General features: G+C 51.1%; 3 protein-coding genes across 3 annotated transcripts; 1 reads left to right on the top strand and 2 right to left on the bottom strand.

Annotated features, from left to right (window-relative positions):
* Positions 1-1,593: 1,593 nt before the first annotated feature.
* On the bottom strand, positions 1,594-6,116 carry ENH_00028640 (hypothetical protein, conserved; the record flags this gene model as incomplete). Its single annotated transcript, XM_013584720.1, has 2 exons — positions 1,594-5,797; positions 5,884-6,116. 2 exons carry the CDS (start codon positions 6,114-6,116, stop codon positions 1,594-1,596), a joined length of 4,437 nt encoding a protein of 1,478 aa, XP_013440174.1.
* A 3,024-nt stretch (positions 6,117-9,140) lies between these two features.
* On the bottom strand, positions 9,141-10,342 carry ENH_00028630 (DNA-directed RNA polymerase II, putative; the record flags this gene model as incomplete). The annotated part of the gene is made up of 4 exons (XM_013584719.1): positions 9,141-9,315; positions 9,547-9,624; positions 9,952-10,048; positions 10,297-10,342. The coding sequence occupies 4 exons, from the start codon at positions 10,340-10,342 to the stop codon at positions 9,141-9,143; spliced, it is 396 nt and encodes a 131-aa protein (XP_013440173.1).
* Positions 10,343-16,276: 5,934 nt separating this feature from the next.
* On the top strand, positions 16,277-20,432 carry ENH_00028620 (hypothetical protein, conserved; the record flags this gene model as incomplete). The annotated part of the gene is given in 6 exon segments (XM_013584718.1): positions 16,277-16,288; positions 16,294-17,098; positions 17,422-17,645; positions 17,793-17,880; positions 18,049-18,128; positions 18,312-20,432. Coding segments are annotated over 6 exon segments (3,330 nt in total).

The following is a 20,432-nucleotide window of genomic DNA, read 5'->3' as shown; positions in this document are numbered from 1 at the left end:
AATTATCAGGGGAAAGCTACCATTACCGACTAAATATATAGAAATGCTCGTGCACTGTAGATTGTTCACAACTACTGTCTGGGAGTGATGGATGCAGGCAGTAATGGCAGCAGTACAACGGCGAATAACTTTAGCGGTAGACAAAGCACAAAAGACACGCACACGCGCAAATAATCAAATCAAATAGATACGAACAAATCCAAATGCACAGACATAGCAAAACTCGAGTAGAATGTGAATAATCAAGAGAGCCTCGACCAACAAATACACCAGAAACAAGTACAAATGTGAACACAGAATTGGGTAGTCGAGATCCAGCACAGCAAAGTGTACACTACAGAAGGAGTAAAATAGCCTCTGCATTGCTTCTATGATTTTCTGCGTCAGCCACGAATCGTATGTGACGTTCGTAAGTCTTCTGGACAGTGAGCGAATCTTGACCGGATTCTCTGATAAAGCGGAGCTATCTGCTATGTGGGGTCAAATTTCTCATTTAAGAACTTTTACTATCCTAATTAGCAACAACCCCTTTGTACTTTTCCTTTGCCCCCCTTGTGTTTGTGCGTTCACTTGCAGCCTTGTTGATGTGTGAGTGCCGCTGAGTCCCTACGTATGTAGGGGATACAGCAACAAACAAATCACCCATCTATATAAATAGGCAAGCAAGCAGCTGAAAAAATAAGCGCATATACCGGAAAGCGAACATATATACAAGGGCGTGCCGGGCGTGCCGTCAAACAGAGGAGTGGGCAAGAAGGCAAGCAGGCAAAGGGACCATTTAAATTTAACAAACATAGCTTCAGGTTAATTTATTGCCACGAATTTTGTCCTAAACAACACGAGAGGCAACGAGTCAAACAGCCAGAGAATAAGTGAACTTTTACCGTTAGCCACAGCAGCGCCCGACGCAGTGGATATGGCAGTAGTATCAGTATCGGCTATAACCGCAAACGTGTCGGCAGTAGCAGCAAAAGTAACAACGGCATGGAGCTGGAAGCTTCTGAGGGGCGGCAATAGCTGCAGCGCTGCAAAGAGGGCCACGAAGAGCGGGAAGACAGGAAATTAACGATAGCATAACGCTACCAATGCGTACATTAAAGCAAAGTTGAGCAAATGCAAAAAAAATTGGGTAGAAGGCAAATCTACAAACAAGCGAAAAAGTTCGGCAATCTGCACGGACAAAAATACTCAAAGAAAAAACACTGCGATAAAGGCCGGAAAAGAGGGATGCGCACAACTCCCATTACGGCTGCTGCTTCCACTTGAGCTCCGGCCCTTTCTGCCGCTTCTGGCTGCTTAGAGTTCAAGTAAGCGGCTCATCCTTGACCACCTTTGAAACGGATTGAATCCAACAGATCAAAGCTGCGGCGAAAGCAGCCTGCTGCAGCAATCGCCAAGAGCAATAGCAGCAAATGCAGCAAGAAAAGCATACAGCAGCAACATCAGCTGCAGCTGTCAGAGCAGTGGGATCAAAGGTATTTGGTCGCATCATCATTTCTGCCTATTCAGCACCACCAAGTTCTGCAGCTACAGCAGCACCACAAGCCGCGTATTCTGGATCAGCAGCCCTTGTAGGCGTGTGCTGTATGCTCATTAGCCGTGTGATTGCGGCTTCTGCAACTGTATTTGCTTGGCTATGTCGATTAGCTTGTTGATTTCTCTGTGCAGTTTAATCCCTTCCTTCGTGTTCTGCAGCATCTTGAGGGGCCACTCCTTGTCTAATTTGCTGCAGCCCAGCTTCCATTCTTTGTCAAGTACGTACACCTGAAAGGGGCCCTCCCTCTCCACTTTTGTGTTCCGTATCAGTGCTGCCACTTCCGCTGCAGGAAAATTGTCCACTCGCAGCTCCCCGCGCTCTTTCAACTGCTCCAGGTGCTTACGCAAACGCTCAGCGCGCACTGGGGTGGAAGGACGCTCTGTCGCTGCTCCTGACGGTCCTATTGCTCCTGCCACTCCTGAAGCTCCAGAAGGCGCTTGCGATGACGAGGATGGTGATAGTGATAGAGATGAAAAGGGCCCTGCTGCTGCTAAATCAGTGTCTGTTGTGGGCTGCTGCAAGCGGAAAGGGGCCCGGCGCGAGGGGTGAGGCAGCTGTGGGGTAAGGGCGCTGCGGCTGATACTGCTGCTGCTGCTTGCTGTTGATAGACCCGAACATACATGCGTGCTGCCAATGCTCGCTTCGTGTGGCTTTGCCTCATGAAGTGCTGCCTGTTTCTGCTGTGGTACCGTCGTTGAGGCTTCTGCTGCTGCTGCAGCTGCCAAAGGGACATTATGAGTGCCCCCAGTCTCCCAGCGTGCTTGCTGCTGCAACTGCCTGTCAGGCACCTGCAGCTGCTGCTGCTCCTGATTAGCCGCTCCACATATCTGTAGCAAAGAAGCCTGCGAGTTTTTTCGCAGCAACATGGCGCGACGAGAAGCCTCTGCAGCCTGCTTCCCGGCAGGAGACAACCGTCCACTAGCAGCAGTCAAATAATTTTTGTCACACGCTGAAACGCTGTAGCCATTACCATAAATAGCAGAGGCAACGACTGGAGACATAGATGGCTCTTCAGTTGGGGTCTCCACAGGAACTTCTATAGGAACTGCGCTGGAATCTCCATTGGAAGCCCGTTTGGGTGTACCAGGAAGAGCCAATTCAGAGGCTTCAGAAAAGGTTTCATCGAGCGCTTTGAAGGGCTGAGTGGGCGTTTCTAAAGTAGAAGTAAAGGACGCTCCTACTGCCCTGTTGGAGTGCCCTTCGGCACACGTATTATTGCAGGGGTCATATCTCTGGCCCACAGGATCCTCATGCACCGGATTCACAAAGACACATTGCCGTTGCACGTGCTGCTGTCTGCTGGCTTCAGGCAACTTAACCTCTGGTGAATCCTGCTGCTGCTGCTGCTGTCCATTGACGGATACGGGAAAAAGTGGCTGGCTGCTGCTACGCCTGCTTATCGGACGAGCTTCTGCTGCTGCTGCTGCTGCTCCTGCTGCATTCGCTGCAGCGGCTTCTGCTTCTGCAGAAAGGCGAACGCCGAAAAAGGTCCGAGGCTTCTCGACCGGGAGCTGCGGCTGCACGTCCTGCTGTTGCTGCGATTGGTGTTCTTGTTGCTGTTGTGTCTGTCCCGGCAGCAGCTGGTGCCTTTGTTGTTGTTGTTGTTGCAGCTGTTTCTGTTTACTAAAAGTTAAAAACCTCTGCTGAAGCCTTCTTGGGGACTCTGCTCTTGTGGTGGCGTACGTGCCAGTCGGGGGCCCGTGGGGTGCTGGCACGTGCTGTCGCTGCAGCAGGAGCTCATGCTGCTGCTGTTGCAGTTGGTATTGCTGTTGCTGCCTTTGGTACAGACCGCATGCAGTCGGTTGCTGCAGCTCGCAGTATGCATGCAAGTTTGCTGTGGACGGGGAGGAGGAAGGCGCAGTTTGCCCCAGTAGCTCCTGCTGGACGCCCAAGTGCTGCAGTTGCTGCCGCTGCAAGAAATACGGGTGCATCGGCTCTTCTTGGGCACTGCGCTGTTGCGACTGGTGCGGGGAGTGGCTGAAGCTATGTAGCAGCGAAGCGGCACGCTGCAGCTGCGTCTTGTGCTGCTGCTGCGCCTGCACCTGGTGCAGCTGCTGCTCTTGATGCTGCTGTTCATGCAGCTGCGGCTCAAGCAATTGCTTTTGTTGCAGCTTCTGCCTACGAGGCGTCCTTATACTGCATCCTGGAGGTCCCTTAGTAAGGAAGGCGTTGAGGCTCTGTGCCACAGAGGAAACAAGGGCTCCAGCTGGGGGCCCAACTGTGGCAGCCGCAGTTGCAGCAGCAACATCCACCACTGTTGCAGCAATCTCCACTGCAGCAACAGCAGCGGAAGCGCCGGCAGTAGAATGGTCGGCATGATAGCCTCTAGGACTGCTAGACGCACAGCTTGGCGGCAGGTGCACCTGCTGAGCCTCGTCCTTTAACACTGGCGAAACGCAGAGACTCTGCTGCTGATATTGCTTCTTTTGTTGCTGGTACAGCTGTTTCGGCTCCTGTTGCATTGACACCACTGAAGCCATTGTTGGATTTGTCTTACCAACAGCACGCTGATGCTGTTTTTGCGCCTGTTTGCGACCTTCTTGGTCTCGACTCTCCTCCGCAGCTTCTTTGTCTGCCGTGGAAGTTGCGATGCAAGGCACCGCATCAGCAGCATCAGGAGAAGTAGCGGCAGAAAGCACATTCATAGCAGCTTGCCCGGTAGATAAGGCCTCACAGTGACCACCCGTTGGGACGGTTGTAGGGTTACTGTTGCTAGAGTTACTCTCCTTATCGCTACCGCGGCATTGGCCAAAGCTGTGCTCTGCTTCCTGTGAAGTAGCAGCAGCAGCAGGGGAGAAAGAAAAGCCGGGCTCAAGCTGTGCTGTGCCGGCGGCACCGCCGAGTAGCGGCAAAGTTGGTGGTTCTGGCTCCTCCAGGTGTCTGTGCAGCTTCTGTTGCTGCATGCTTTGCAGCACACTTGCTGAGGTGGGCATTTTCAACTCTGTATCTGCCCAGCTTGCCGGACGGGGCAGAAATTCACTTTCAGCCATTCCTGCCGACGCTATTTTGCTTGCCTGCGCCGGTGCTGCTGGTGCTGTTGATGCTGCTGCTGAGGCGCCGGTGGACTCCGTCCCGCGGGAGACGGAAGACGTGGGTCGGTTAACTGCGCCTCTAAGATTCTTTCTTTGCTGCTGGTGGTCTTGCTGTTTCTGCTGCTGCTGCTGTTCTTCAGGTGGCCTGTTGCGGTCTGGTTTGTAGGATGGTGCAGGAAATAGGTCAGGGCCCTCCCATTCGTCCGCAGCATTTGCTGCTCCAATTATACTTCCAGCAGTTTCTGCTGCTCTGAGCTTCACTTGCCGTTGTACCTCAGGTGGCGATGCTGCTGCAGCCTTTAGCTGCACTTGCGCACTTCCTTTCTCCACCATCTCTTTAGTGGGAGGCATCATCGCTGCTGCTGCGGGTATACTAGAATCAGCACCAGCGGCCGCAGCAGCATCAGCTGCCGGGGAAGTAGCAGAATTAATTTCTCCTGCCGCTGCTACTGCTGAGAGCAATGGCGCAGCTCGAGGGTAGCATGATGGTACCGCTTCTGCACTTCCTTCAACTGTCTTGCGTACCACCATGTTAGCAGCACCAGCACCAGAACCTACTGCTTCCCTGGCTGCAGCAGCACCCTCTCGCAGTAGCGTTGAATTGGTGTTGGCACCCCTGTTGTAGCAGCAGCTGCTGCTGCTGCTACTGCAGCTACATATCAGGGATCTGGGCGATAAGGAACTTCCCACGCAGCATGGCCCTGATGTTGTGCCGTCCACAGACAAGCGCGGCAGCGAGTGCGACGAGCTGCTGCCATTGTTGCTGCTGCAGCTGCAGACACTTCTGCTACTGCGGTTGCTGCCACTGCTGCTGTATCCAGGGGTCCCAGGGGTGGAAAAGTTGTAGCCTCCTGCCGCTGCGGAGCTGTTGTTTCTGCTGGAACTCTTGCCGCCGCTGCTGTTGCTGTTGCTTCCAGCGCCAATGCAAGGGGTGGTGAGACCAGCGGTGCCACTTGTCCCCCAAAGCACCGGCAGACGCTTTTCTTGGTGATCTTGTGATAGTTGCAGGTGCTGCTGCTTGGTGGATTGCTGCTGCTTCGGCTGCTGATCCTGGTGGCACAGCTGTTCCTGAAGCTGCTGCGCTTGGAGCTGTTGCTGCAGTCGTGTCTGTTTCTGTGGGATTTGGGAATTAGCAAGCCCCTCATATGCCGCCTCTTGCTGCTTTTTCTGCGCTCCCTGCCGCTGTGGTTGCCGCTGTTGTTGCTGGCCCTTCTGCGACTTGCGGTTCCTGCAGCAGCATCGCAGAGGCAGCGATAAAGAAAGCGTCTCTGCTGTGGCGGAGATGCAGCTATCCTGCGGCGCTTCAGTGCTTACCTGCTCCATCCAAAAGCAGGTAGACATTTGCTTCCGAAGGGAACGAATTTCCATAGGTTATGTTTTGCTTTTGCAGGCGCAGCACCAGCTGCTGCTGGCACCGCTGCCCTGTCTGCTGCATCTGCAGGAACAGGGGATGGTGAACTGCCTGCCGCAGTTGCTGCTGCCTCAGGGCTGAAGTTGACAGAGGGAGAGAACCGCGTGGCGTCGACTTCAGGTAGGCTCAACAACATGGCTGGAGTTCTTGCTGCCGCTACAGCTGGTGCTCCTGGGAGACGCTCGCTGCTGCTGCTTCAACTGCTGATGCTGCCCTTTGTTACTGCAAGAAATATTGCTATTAGCTTTGGTCTGACTGAAACGCAGTCCCAAACCCGGATTTTAGCTGAGGAGCACTGTTTTTACAGGTGCAAGTGTAATTGTTGCTTCTGCTGTCCGTGTTGTGGACGATGCATGGAAAGAAAAGCAGCCTTTTTGCCTAATTTTTACTATCAAATTTTAAGTGTGAGTCTAAGACAAATGTAAAGGGAGTGAAAACTGAACACACTCCATGAGTAGCCCCAAAATGACGAATCAGCCCTGTCGTTTATCGTGCCATTCAACCAAGTAGCGAAAGCACAGCCAAAACCCCGAGGTGTACAGCCTAGTGCACAGTGTTTTGCAGCTTAGCAGTCCACAGAGAAAAGCATGATCTCCATTCTGGCTGTTCCCTGTGATATGCACAGGTTTGTCCGTGGCATTGTCCAGAGCGGTCACGCGCAAACGAAGGGCTAGAGGACGGGAAAAGGGGAAAACGGTCAAAATAGAAGTAATTAAGAAACAAAAAGTCTAAAATAAACGAGGGAAGTCGGCAAAAACTCGTTTCTTCATTCTTATCGGTTCGCTTATTGTTGTTTCCCTCGTGTGTTCCGGAAAGCCGCCGCTGCCGACGAGCCCCAGCTGCATGAAGTGACCCTCAGAATGGCCAGAGGGCATAGAAGGTTTAACGCGAGTTTTTCATTGCATGTCATGCATGTCTTTCTTTTATTCAAAGTTTGTAATGTTTGCGTTTTTACTTATTTTTTTCTGCTCTTCTGCAGTTGCAGTTCCTGCAGGTACACGCGATGTGCAACTCCACTACGGAGAGGAGAGCTCCAAAACTAGTCTGTCTCTGTGCTAACAACTGCTTGATATATCACTTTCTGCTCGATTGTTTTTTGTTACCCCCACAGTCTTTTTTCCCTCGAAAGGCAACTCTTATGGGTATGTGCACATCTGTGTGCCAACTTTCGTTACTGTATGGCTGGATGGATTAAGCACTTACACATGAATGTACCAAAAAAAATATGTGCGCGTCCCTTCATACCGTATACTCTTTGTGATCATGAAGCAGATGAAAACTTCTTTGCACAATGAGCGTGCCAAAGGCCGACTTAAACAAGTAACAAGCATTCCCCATTTGATATAAAATAAATTGAGGAGGCCCCTAGATTCCACCAAAAGTGAAGCGTTTCAGCTGTAGGAACAGATCCCTCTTTTAAGCATTTTGCAGCACTCCAGGGAAGGCTAAGGATACCATACTGCAGTGTCAACAGTAGTGCGCGAGTTGTCATTTCGTAGAAAGCAACATGTTTGCACACATGCATACAGTGCTGATCTACTCCAAAATAGTGAAATTTTGCAGCATGTAGCAAGCTTTCATGGAAGCATCTCCCCGATTCCCCCGATTAGCTAGCTGTAGCTGCGGCGCAGCATTCCGATGTGGAACATCGCCTGCTGCGGTTGTTCCATTTTGACGACCGGTCTTTGCCCATTCAGTTTCCCCCGTACCTGGGCCGGAGAAAACAGCCCTAAACAGCAATTGCTCCCGCGCATCACTTAAACTCTGAGACAGGATCGCCTCTGCCTTCTCGCGGCGGAAACACCAATAGTGGCATCTACGGGACTGAGAACAATTGCGTTGCATGTGCGTTCTGTGCTCTTTCTTCCCGCTTTTCGAGGCTAAGCAATAGCGCAGGCAAAAATACCGCCGATCCTAAGACTGACGAATTCACCGAAAGATAAATTCCCTGTCCACGTGCAAGTACAGGCGTGCTGCATCCAACAGTTGGGATATTTGTCAGCCGCAAGAGCGGCACTCACGAACATCTTCTTGAGGGGGCTGGAGGCTGCTTGCCATCTTCCTCGTCTGATTCCAGCTAAACTACTTACCTAGAGGGAGCTCTACTGCTTCATGGAGTAGCGATGACTTCCCCTTTCTTGAAGAAGTACCACATTGTCCGAACCCCTGTGCCGCTTCTGAGCTGTGCTACGCATTCGCCCTCTTACTCGCAGACAAAAATGGGGCGGTGCCGTAGCCAACTGCTGCACTAAATACGGCAGGTTGAAGAACAAGAGAGTGCCAATTTTCACATGTCACAAAGGTGACAACTGCATTGTAGCTAAGATTGGGAACTGCTTGGCGTACAGTTGGAGTTGGAGCACGTTCGCGAGGTGTTTTGTACGCACGCATTGTCAAATGGCTATAGTAGCAGATTTTTTCCCCGGTGGAATAAGTTGTTCAAACAACTGTTTGACAAGCAAAGGTGAATATTTTCGTTCGCTTAAAATGCTTGGAGTGACTCTTTGTGGGAAGAACGCTCTTCACTGCATAATGCATGTGCACTGGCGAATACACCAGGAGACGGTAAACGTACCTACATCCGTCATTGCAAATATTCTTGAAGGTGTACACAGGTACTCCCTTGTACCCTTCGGGGGCTCTTTTCTGTCACTACTCAAAAACATTTGAAACTTACCTATACTGTTCCATACATTTCATGGTGTTTGCTTTTGCTCCATATACATACGCACTTGTCCACAGGGTAGTGAATTAGCACTCCATCAATCGACAAAAACGTGTCGGCATTTAGCCGAAGTGCTAGCATCAAATAACAATGATGACTCGTAAAATGTGAATTTGTGTTAAGAAATTCGCAATCGCTGATTACACAACCAGAAATTCGCAATCGCTGATTACACAACCAGAAAACAACAGGATACTTTTACGACAGCGTGTGAATAAGCATTAAAGGAGTTCCTGGAGCGCAGCTACTGCTGCTTCTGCTGCCGCTGCCCATTTCCCATTTCACATCCCACATGAGAACAGGTCTCCATTTCGAGCAGCAGCTGCTGGAGCAAGGGAGGAACCTGCAGTTCTAGGTCTGGCTGCTGCAACAACCGCAACGGCAGCGCCGGGAGCTGCAACAACAGTATGAGATATTGCAGCACGCGCCGCAGTTTCAGGATGCATGGACCCTAAATACTTCAAGCGTGTCTATGATTCGCGAGAGGCGAGCCGCAGACAACCGAATAAGAGAAGGGATATGAGCCTTGGCCTCATCAGGCGTTCGAGGCAGAAGGTTAACCAACAACGCCAGCTCGAACTGCTGCAAGTCGCCCTCGCGCTCTAAATGCCTGCGGCAGCGTCAACGGCAGCAATAACGGTAGGAGTCAGCTAGCAATGAACTGTCCAATGAAGCCACGCGCACTGTCACACAAACCACCAGCAAAAGCAGCGGCAGTATAGCATCAGTACACACAGCAGTATTACCACCATCAACATCACCCGTATCAACAGCAAAATTAGCAACAGTACAAACAACCCGACCACGTGCAGCAGCAACACCAAAGTGGCTTCGATTTTACTTGCGGATTTCGACAACTGCCGTTCTGACAGTCATTTTCCCAAAGCGGGAAGCATATTCATAAGAGGCTTTAATCAGGCTGTATGGAAGACACACATAGTCGCAGCACACAAACGCTGCTGCTGTTGCTGCAGGTGTTCCCGCAAGTGTTGCTGCTGCGGGAGCAACTGCGGGGTTGATGTGCAGCTATATGGAAGACACACATAGTCGCAGCACACAAACGCTGCTGCTGTTGCTGCAGGTGTTCCCGCAAGTGTTGCTGCTGCGGGAGCAACTGCGGGGTTGATGTGCAGCTACAGAAACATTATTAGGCTCGAAGGCAACAACGGAAACTGCTGGCGCCGCCCTTGCCACCATCTGCGTCACTGCCACCACTGTAGTTGCAGTTGCGGAAAAATTTACTCACTTGTGGGCTTCTGCGGGTCTTGCGACGGAGAGGCGAAGCTGATCGCCCAGAATAAGTTGAAGCTCACAAAGATTCAAACATTTGGCGTTTTTAAATTCTACACGCACGCAAAAACGCCCCGAACCATCAAAGGTAAAGTCCCAAAAAAGTGCCAGAATCCTTCTGAAAAGAAGCAATCAGTATCATCTGCATTGTTGGAATACTGAAAGTTTATACGCTATTTCACATCATGCAGAGAGTTGCTTGACAGCAAGTTAAGAGCAAATTGTTCACCCTGTATACTACTGCAGAACTTCAATCATCCTTATTATTTTAATTGGCGTCACCACTACTATTTGTTATCACCTGGACCCAAATCGCCAGCGAGGGACTCGGGCACTGAAGCATCCATCTTCGGCCAGCACCATCAACCTATCACGTACACCTCTCCCGTTACTTTCGTTTCAGGTGCCGCCTCTGTTATTCCTGCAGATGTTGTTGATGCTGCCGTTGCTGTTCGCGCTGGGGCCGTTGATGGCGCGAGTGTCGTAGTTCGTGGCTCTATCGCAGGTTTTGCTGCTTCTTCTGGCACTCGCCCGTTACTTGTAATGTTCCTGAAACTCTTATCCCTCCATCTCGTGATGCCGACGACGCCAATGCGGATGCTGGCTGCGACGACTCCGACTCTTTTGGTGCTAGCAGTTGCACACTTGTTGCTGTGGTGGGGCAGTGGATTGATGAGCAGTCGTCAAAAGCGGGCAGTCACGAAGATATCGTAGAGCTCGATGGGCTGGTCAGCGAATCAAGCGTATATTATGTGCTGAAGCTGAGGAATTTTGATCGCGGTGTGAGCAGAGACGTGGCAGCGGGCCCCTCTACTGGAGGCGGGACATATTTGGCAAACAAAGCTGAGAGCCATTAAGCGTTTATTTCAATTCTTTTCGAAGAAGAAAAGAAACAGGCAGGCATTACCACAGGTTAGGCGGCTTCAAGCATCTCCATGGGGCTGCATGCTGCGTAAGAAATACAGTTTACACACCCGTCTGAATGTTAAAGCGAATAACGTCAGTGTTTTATGACCTTTATTTTGTGCAATTGCAGTGGAATGCCGAGATAGTATTGACGAATGAGACTTGATCGCACGGTACCTCTACATAGCACGACGACCGTGATATCAGGAGAATGCAGCTCACCAGAGTACTGCGCCATCGCTTGAAGGTTGCTTCGCCCTTTCTGTCAAAAATCAAACATCGACTTGGAAATTTTGGAAGGCTGCTGTACAGCGTTCCTATAATTGTAAAACATTATCACACTGCGCTGATGGCGCATGAGGAATTCGCCACCGAGAATGAGACCCGGAACTTCCGCATGAAACGCTTACTGTGAGCCTTACATTAGTAAGAATACGCAAAATATTTTTCCGTTTTTCTGTGGAAAGCCGGTAAAGGAGCGCAGCCTTATCAGAGAGCTGCCTCAAAGGGCTCCGTGTGCCTTCGTCGCTCGTCGCCGTCGTTAACACACGTGGATAATAAGAAAGGGGAACACGTATCAGCAACGTGACACACAAGGAGTCAAATATAGGGCAGTGTGACCTTTCAGGAAAGCCACGCACCCGAGTATTTCTGACTGCTAGAGGTATTCAAACTTGATGGATCGTTCCCGTGGGCCGTTTCCTCCTAGACAAAGAGGAGGGGCGTCATAATAGTAAAGAGCCAATGACAAGAGCTTTAATCCCCCATCTGCGGTTTATGCCGTGTAGTGTCGTGAAACTCCTTGAGACCTGAGTATAGTGTTTACACTACGCAAGGCTATGGCATCGGTAAAATATTTTGCATCAGGCTGCACAAAGATGCCCATGAGATGTAGCGGCTGTGGACCGTATCGCTCAGCTTTTTAGGAAAGTGCATCGCTTCACCATTATTGTGGTCTCCACCGAACGGCTCAGCTCTTGGAGAGGATTCAACGTCTTGAAAAGAGCGATTCAGTCGAGGAGCCTGAATCACTACGAATTGTACGGATGCGTCAGCACAGGTTACCAGCAATGCAGCTTCTTGCATCTCATAAAGCCCACTTGAGAGGCCCAGGAGGCTTGAAGAGTCATCTCAGGTCCTCAAATGAGTTCAGGAAGATCTCCGGGGCCCCGACTCTCCGTATGTGCTGGACTTTCGGTTGTCAGCTGCATTCTGAGGTCTCTAGAGATGCTTAGGACTGCTTAGTGCCCCCTACTGTCCTGATTTGTGTCCTGTATTTACAATTTAGTTTAGAATCTATACACAACTCCTGGATGCCGTATCATGCTTTAATCGGGGGTGCCGTGCAGTGGGTTCTATGCTAATCAGCCGCGCAATGGCCCTCAGAGCGTCGAGGGTGGAACACTCGGCAGCAACGTTAGCAGCAGCACAACCACAAAGCTTTCATCTCTAGCAGCATTATGGACTGCCCCTGTGGTAGCTCCACGTGTCGCACAACGGGCGATGGCAGGTGTCACAGCAACAGTGGGGGTCTGCTCAACATTAGTGCCTCACGCTTTTCAGTGGACCGCGACAGCTTTTCCTAGGAGCTTACCCATGTTTAATACCATCACCTTTTAATCCTGGTGCAGACGTTCGTCACGGGCTGAGCGACAGACTAACAAGAAGTAGAACAACCAAGCAATGTGGCTTGACCCCTCGTGGGCTGCACCGGGGCTGTGGGGCACAGAGTGCGCCAACTCAGCATGCTGTCGGTCACCATTATTACACCAGCGATTCAGACGCTTGAAGTTTGAGCAAATTGTGTAGTGAATGTGAAAACAAAGAAGTTGAATCAAGCTGTATCGAATTTCGGGTTGGCGAGCCAAGCTCACGTTGGGGAGGCCGGACAGCTGAAGCAACCAAACAAATGCTCTCCGGGTTTTTCCTTGCAATAAATGATGACCATTTGCAGATATGAGGAGGATTCTGTCATTTTTTTTGTTTGTTCAAAGCCATACTCAAACAGATGAGGACACGTAGACACAGCTGTGTTGCTTCCACCTTCGGTGGTGGTACCTTCCGCAGGAAGTGTACGGGGTCAGCGTCAACAGCAAGCCTGAGGAGAGAAGCATGATGAATGCTGTGTTTTGTTTGTTAGTTTGCGTGTGCAGGCACACAAACTGCTGCCATGTACTGACCGTTGCATGCTGAGTTGAAAATCAACATTTTGTCCTTCAGTTTTGCACACTCCATTGTATGCATCGGCAGTGAGTTGTATCGCAGTCGTTTTCTTGTTTTTTTTGCTTGCGGATTCCCAGTTTGCTTGCTCCTTGTGAGCCGCAACTCAGCGTATATTTTGTAAAGAGCTCGGAGATTTGTGGCGTGTGAATGACCCTCTGTTTTGAACGCTGGGGCTGTTTGTTCACCTCAGGTGTTCTTGGGTAGAGGGACAAAATAATGAAATCGGGGACACGGGCAGCGGTTTTAGCCTTCCTCAGATGGCTTTACTTATTGCTGTCCTCTGATGTACAGCTGAATTTGCTTTCCAAATTTTCCAGCAGTTTGCTGGATATTGTTCTTGCTTCTGCTTCCAACGAAGGCTGGGAATTACTGTGATCTTTTGCGTAGCTGATGGACCTTGTGCGTAGTTCTTTATGTTGAAATATGCATATAAGTTTTGTGGATTCGTTTCCAGCATGAGGTGAACCCGTCATGCAGTGAGGCTGCCACAAATGTTTTTCTGCAAAGTTTCAAGAGATGACATCATGTGGCTTTCTCTTATCAGTAGTTCTCATTGTTCTGGGCATTGTATGTAGTCATATTCGTTTTGCTGGTATGTATTTAGTGACTGTCTGCTTTTCCAATGTATTCATTTTTTGTCTGTTTGTAATATCGGCTCGCAAATTAAGCAGCCCACGCCTTCTTAAATTCCCGCAAATTTTGATTCCGCGCAGACGAGATATGTTCCTGGAAAGGCAAACTTCGTCTGCTTTATATTTGGGGGTATACTAATTGGCTTCTTGTCGAGGAACGGTGTCGCAGCCAGGAGAATATGGCTGTATGTAGCGTTTCTCTAGAGGGAGTCGTACAGTTCATTCATACGAAGCTGTCTTGGCGGTACATCAGTGGGCAGTTGGCAGTCAGCTTTTTGGCCAGTAATGACTGTAGTGGGATGTGTCAAGCCTCTGTTAGTGGCCGTAGGGATGATCACCGACACTGTTACTTTACATCACTCTAGGTGATGGGTCTTACGGCTAGGTATGGATCGTACTTCGTTGCAGCTGATAGGTTGGGTTGTTGTCCGTTGAATCGAACGTGTGGCGCACTGTAGGATTGGGTGTTCAAGAATGTACATCTCAGGAGGTTGTGTTAGTGGGCTAATCAGTGGTGTCTAGTACTGCTAAGTGTGAAGTAACAAGTTCCAGACTAACAGACGGAGTCTGGAACTGTTGGCGACGTAATGTGCACTCGTGCCACCCGTATTTCGCTCGTATTGCAAGCTGTACAGTAAGCTATGAGACACTCGAGGTCTGGGGAGGAAGGATGAGTTGAGCTACGCCATTGCCAACAACGGCGACGGGACGGAGGTCTCTGCTTTTGAGGATAGAAGCAGCGAGGCGAAATGCCTCGTAAGAGATTCTGTATGTAAAGAGCACGAAGGATATCTATGGTTACGTTCGAACTACGTGAGCAGTAGAAGACGCGATTTACGTCTTCGGATATTGTGTGCGCTGTTGATGGTTGGCCGGCAGTGCATGGTCACTGGTAGAGGTTGGAGAACGACTACGGTGAGGGTGGCAGACGACCGCGTTTAGAAACTAGCTGTGGGAATTTGCCAGATATGAGATATTCTATTTGATGGAGACTAGCGGTTAGAGGAAGCAGATTCGTGACTCGTCGTCTGTAGTGGTCTTATCTGAGCTGTTTCCCTGGATTGGTGAGGCTGCCAGGGTGTGCTGGGTGTGTTGCGTTCTGCTCTCGTACTTTCTTTATCTCAACGGAGTTACTGACGGAAGAGTTATTTAATTTTATGTGTAATGCAAATAAGGTGATTCAAAACCGATTGGGGCGGCACTTGAGAAAGAGGGCTGTGGCTCTTACCGCCCGTGGCCGCTGACGCTGAGGGGTCCCACAGCCTATTACCATGGGCGTCAGTCTTCGTGTTTTGATGTTCATGCTGCTTGCTGGTTTCTTCGAGTGGTTTATCAATCATTTATTGTATTTATAATCAATTGACACGCCCCTAGACATTAGTTGAATTCACGAGCACAGATCTCCACAACTAACAGCTCAAACCCTTCAAGACCGCTGCGCCGCGCAGGTGACCTGTTGCCCGTCAGCGTCAGCAGTAGGCGCCAGCAATAGATTGCTGCAGCGCCAGACATTATAAATGGTATCGTTAACAATGATGTTGTGGGTTTTTTGTCCTTTTGTTTCCCACATTTTGCTTCTTGTGGAGCGGTGGGCCGAACGGGCGCAGCAGTGCGTGTGAGATGTTTTGTGCGCAGGTATCGTCTGCTCCAAACCAAAAGGACCACTGGTCTGTTTCCACTCAAGATATTTTTGGTCTTTCTCAGCAGTTTCATTAGCCAGTGAAGGCCACAGGTGTCCTGTCGGCGGCCGTAGCGACTGGCGGCTCTTGGCCACATCGCGAACAGCATCTGATTCCCGTCGGAGTTAGTATATTTTGCATTTATTCCTTGGACACAATAGTATACCACCGTGCGAAGCTATTTTTTGCGCACGTTATATAGCACAGATGAACCATTTACAAAAAATACAGAATACATGCCTGAGTATACCTGCGTTCGGCACGCTGCTGTGATTCCTGCGGCTGCAACTAATCAAGCGCCTCAGCGCTGAGGGGGTATTGCCACGGCGCCACCTGACACGTTCAGTCCGGTAACATCGCAGTATCTCATTTACTGCCTTCTTGTCGCTACATCGGGAGCAGCCTCATTGTAAGTAGGAGCAACTGAAGCAGCAGCGACTGCAATACAAGCAGGAACGGTAACATTGACATCAACAGAAACAGCTGTAAGTCAATGTTTATCTCTTCCTCACCTCGGAACAGCTCGTTGTGCTATGGAAGTTAGCGGGGAACTGAGAACGACTGACGTGCTGCTGCTGCATCAGTTCTCCACACCTGCAAAACAGCTGGGGCCTTCCGCTTCGCAAGAAAACAAGAGTGGCTCAAAAGGACAGACCAGAGGCTGCAGTAGTATGATGGATGCCGAAGCATCTCCAGGTGGGTCTCGTAGAAACCATGTTTTTGAATAGAAGTGACCGACCCGCCCCCGAACGCATTTGTTTCCTGCACAGCCTGCCGTATCGGCAGTCCCTCACCGGCTCTCTCGCCTCTATTGTAAATAAGTCCTTAAACCTGACTCCGAATGTATGTGGTTTAGATTTACAACAGCCATGCTTGCCAACTAGCGACTTCTCTCCCTCGTTGAAGAAAGTTCCCGTATTTCAAAGCGCCCTGCAGTGCTCTGTGCCCCCTCATCATGCGATGGACTCGTCGGCGACGGAAGCGCCACTCTCCCCCTCAACGTCTCAGGAGCTAGCCCTGGTTTCTATGTCGATGGACAGCCAGGGAGGAACAATGGGGGCACTTCAAGATTCTGACTGCCCGCAAACCCCAGTATCGCCTTCGAAGGAGGGGAGCCCAGAGACCGATAGCAGCATCCGCATCACCCCCAAAGGCACAAAAGCTCAGCTGCAGCCAAAGGTGCAGCAACAGGCTAAGTCGAAGGAGGAACTGGAGTCTGAAGTTTCAACCAAACCTGCTGCCTCTTCGTTTTGTCTGTCAGCCAACGCACCGCCATACACGCCGCAGTCCACAGCAGCAAAGGAGACACTCAGGGCGGGAGCCACTGCAGAGCCAGACGCTGTAATAGCCACCTCTGAATCGGGAACCAGTCCTCCTTCCGTTTCCCGACAGCATCAGGACAGTTTGCAGCTGTGTGATGCTGGTTCTGCTCCCGTTAATAAAGCCTCTTCAGCTCCAACTGAGACCCGAGCACTTCGGCAAGCAGACCCCGCAGCAGTTAGTGCTGCAGGCGCAATTCAGGCGCAACCAGACACTGTCAGCAACAGTCGGAAGATAGTTAAGCCAAATTCACATCCACCATCGACCAGTGTTCCACTCAAGTTCTGCAAGTTTCTTATAGGCGAAGACGTGGCAGGTTTTCTTGTTGGGCGAAAGGGAGTTGGTAAGCAGACGCGCAGGTTTCCCAGGGCAGGCTCTCTGCGGTTTGCTGTTTAAAGAACTTAAGGACTTGAAGTTTGAGGCATCTACCAGATGTGCTGCAGGTAGCTGTGTCAGTCGTGTTACGATGGGCTTTTTGATGGCGCTGAGTGGGCCAGCACCTGTGGATGTGAGACTGGTTGTGGGTGCATGCGTCTAACCTGTATTTGAGCATTCCAGTGTTCATGCGCATTTGGAGATGCGTATATGCGTACATGTGGGGGTGCAAGTGCGCATAGTGCCAGGCACAAATGTAAAGGCAGTTGATTTTTTATGGGTTCGCTATAGGCATTGAGGAATTCCAAACCCGAAATGGCCCAGGGCTGAAGGTTAGTGTGTCGAAGAGAGGCGAACTATTCCCTTGCTTGCTAGAACGCACGGCGACTGCTGTGGGTGTCGGCGACGGTGTGGAGCGTGCTCTTTTGGAAGTTTCCAAGGTGGCACTCGACAGAGCAATGCATAAGGAGGAAGAAAGACGCATAGACAATGGCAAGAAAATATGCAAGCCCAAGGTGAATGAACGGGGATCTCCCAGCCACCTTTCCGCCACCACCCCAGCTTTCTTCAATTTCTCCATTTAAATACAAATATTCATGTCAAGTCAGCTTCTGCAGTTATCTCCAAAAGGGCAACATGCGTGGCGACCTTTGCATTTGCAGGGGTGCTTTAAACTGGTGGTGCCCGATTCCGCGTTGACCCACATCTTCACGCCGGACTCTGAGGGGCGTGTGCCGGTGGTGGAAGTCGGTAGGCGTTTCCTTCAGAGTTTGATTGCACCCAAAAAATTTCGACAGGGCCGGCCGCTGGTGGTGTAATGCGCGCTCAAATTGTGAATAGCGCCTAAGGTACTTGCTGCCTCAAGACAACTAGTGAGTTGTGGCTCGACTCTTGTGTCTGTGTGCGTTGTGGTCACAGCGAAGAAACACGGGGTAGAGATCCTATCTTCGGCAGAGGGTGGTCATTTACACAACAAGATGCACCACTTAGGGATGAAGGTGCTAAGCTTTACCCTGCGCAGCGTCTGCCTTCAGTTGTGAATATTACAGCTTGTCTACAGAGCATGCGGCAACGGTCTCCTATTAGCATTCGCTTGCGACTGAGGTATCAGTTGTCATGCCTGTCCATTGCATTTCCGTTTCGATCCATGCAATTTGATGTGCGATTACGGCTTTTCCCAGGAAACCGTCCTGCAAGTAATTGGCAACGCGGACTTGGTGCCAAGGGCCGTAGTGGACTTGTCGTTACTGTATCAAGGAGACCCTTCTTTGCCTTCATCTCTCCACCTCAATTACTCCCACGCTCATTTTGTTGCAGCTCCTCCTCCCCCTCCCACTCCTCCGCCATCCCCAGCTCTCAGCAGCGCCTGTGGCAACCGCATGCCTCCCTACTTTGCACATCCCGCAGGGCTGCTGCATTTGGCCAGCGGGTGCCAGCAACAATTTGTACATTCGAACGGCTGGAGCGCTACACCTCAGGCGGCGGCGCCTCTCCTCCACGCGTTGAGGGCGTCTGGAAGCTCCCAGACATCCATGCTCTGCATGCCTTCTACGTTGAGCAGTACGGACAACTCGGTAGTGGCTCCGTCACAAACTGAACGGCTCATGGGACCGCAGATGCAAGGATTTCAGGGCCAGGACCCGGCACCGTATGCGCTGTCGAGCTCAGCCACTATGGATTATCAGGGAGGGCGACACAATAACGAAAAGGCCGCACACAGCTCACCATCCCTAACGGATGATGGGCTTGTAGCGGAGCTTAAGCAACGGCTAGGGGCGGCTGTGGTGGCCGCTGCAGCAGCTAATGCGACAGCTGCACAGTCCCAACCATGCTTTGTCAGTCCGGATTCCCAGTCGGCGGTGTGGAGCCAGCAGCAGCAATTCCATGAACCACAGCAACATCTGGTAACCGGCGACTGCCAAGACTTGCAGCTTCTCAGTCAGTTGTGTGCGACTTATCCGCGTCAAGCTCTTACCTCAAGGGAGCAGCAACAACAGATCACTCCTTTGCAGAATGGGCAACCGGGGCTGCTCCAGCAGCTTGATGAGCTACAGCAGTCCCGACTGCAGCAGCAGATGCCACAGGCGCCACACCAGCATCCACATCAGCTTTCTTCCAGCCACGCTGAAGACCTCAGCGCATTGCGTTCGTTTGCACCCCCATCGTCTCAGCTGAGCTTGCAGCAGCTGCAGAGTCAGCTGCAGTTGCAGCTACAAATGTTGCAGCTGCAACAGAACGGGGGCGTGCACCTCAGAGAAAATGGGCTTGTCGATAGCGCTGCATTGCGTGCGACAAGTGAACGAACTGACGAACAGAAAAAGCCGGTGCTGTTACCGCAGCATCTTCAGCGGCTGCAGCAATACTTGCAGCAGCAGCTTCAGCAGAACCCGCAGCAAACCCAAAGTCTCCAGTCAGGTCAACTTTACAGCGCTCCTGATCACGGGGATGTGCTATCCATTCAGTTGCAGGCACAGCCGCAGGTACATGCGACGCCGTTGCACGACCAGCATCATCCACTAGATTGGTCTGAGTCAAGGCGTGAACGGTTGCAGGAGCTGAGGCAGTTGCATGATGTGACTTTGGTTGGCCGAGCGCCTGGTGATGCTGGCAAGCCGAAGCGGTGTGGAACCGAACTGCCGCAGCATCAATCTAATGAAGATCCACTCGAACTGCTTTCTCCAGTGCCGCCACCTTACTGGGCGCAGATTTCGCAGCAGCAGCAGGCACATCAATCTCAGCAGCAAAATGACTGGAGGTTGCCCATAGGGTCGTCTCAGTGTAGTCCCTCTGCCACCTCGCCTGACCTTTCCCTACAGCTACCCCAGCAACCATCTGCATCCCTGATCGCAGACGTACATCAACATTTTAACGGCACCCTTTCTGTTGACCAGCCACCAGTCGCCGCCTCTGCGCTGAATCAGTCAGCTGCAGCACAGGGTTCCCTTCAGCCTGTGGCCTTGCCGTTCGCCCAGACTGAGGAAAGAAGATGCGACCCGCTTGCTGTGCGCAAACTCTTAGAGGAGCTTCTCAAAATCATGAGCCCCTCTACAGGATGCGAGGCCCCAATTGCCCAATGCAGCGGCGCACAGCTGACTGCTTTTACGCAGACGGCCAAAGCTACTCCAGCGGAAGGTGCTGCAGCGGATATCCCGAAGATGACAACTACAACACAGGAGCCAGCAGCGCTTACTTTTGAACCTACAAAAGTGTGTCTTTCTAGGAAACAAACCGCATATCTCCTGCGCCCACTCATCGAGGGTTGCAAAGTGCCTCGTTGCAGTCTTGATAAGGAATATTTGTGA

Source organism: Eimeria necatrix, genomic scaffold, assembly GCF_000499385.1.
Source record: "Eimeria necatrix Houghton genomic scaffold, Enh_scaff20, whole genome shotgun sequence".
NCBI lineage: Eukaryota > Apicomplexa > Conoidasida > Eucoccidiorida > Eimeriidae > Eimeria > Eimeria necatrix.
This window is presented reverse-complemented; position numbering and strand designations above follow the sequence as displayed.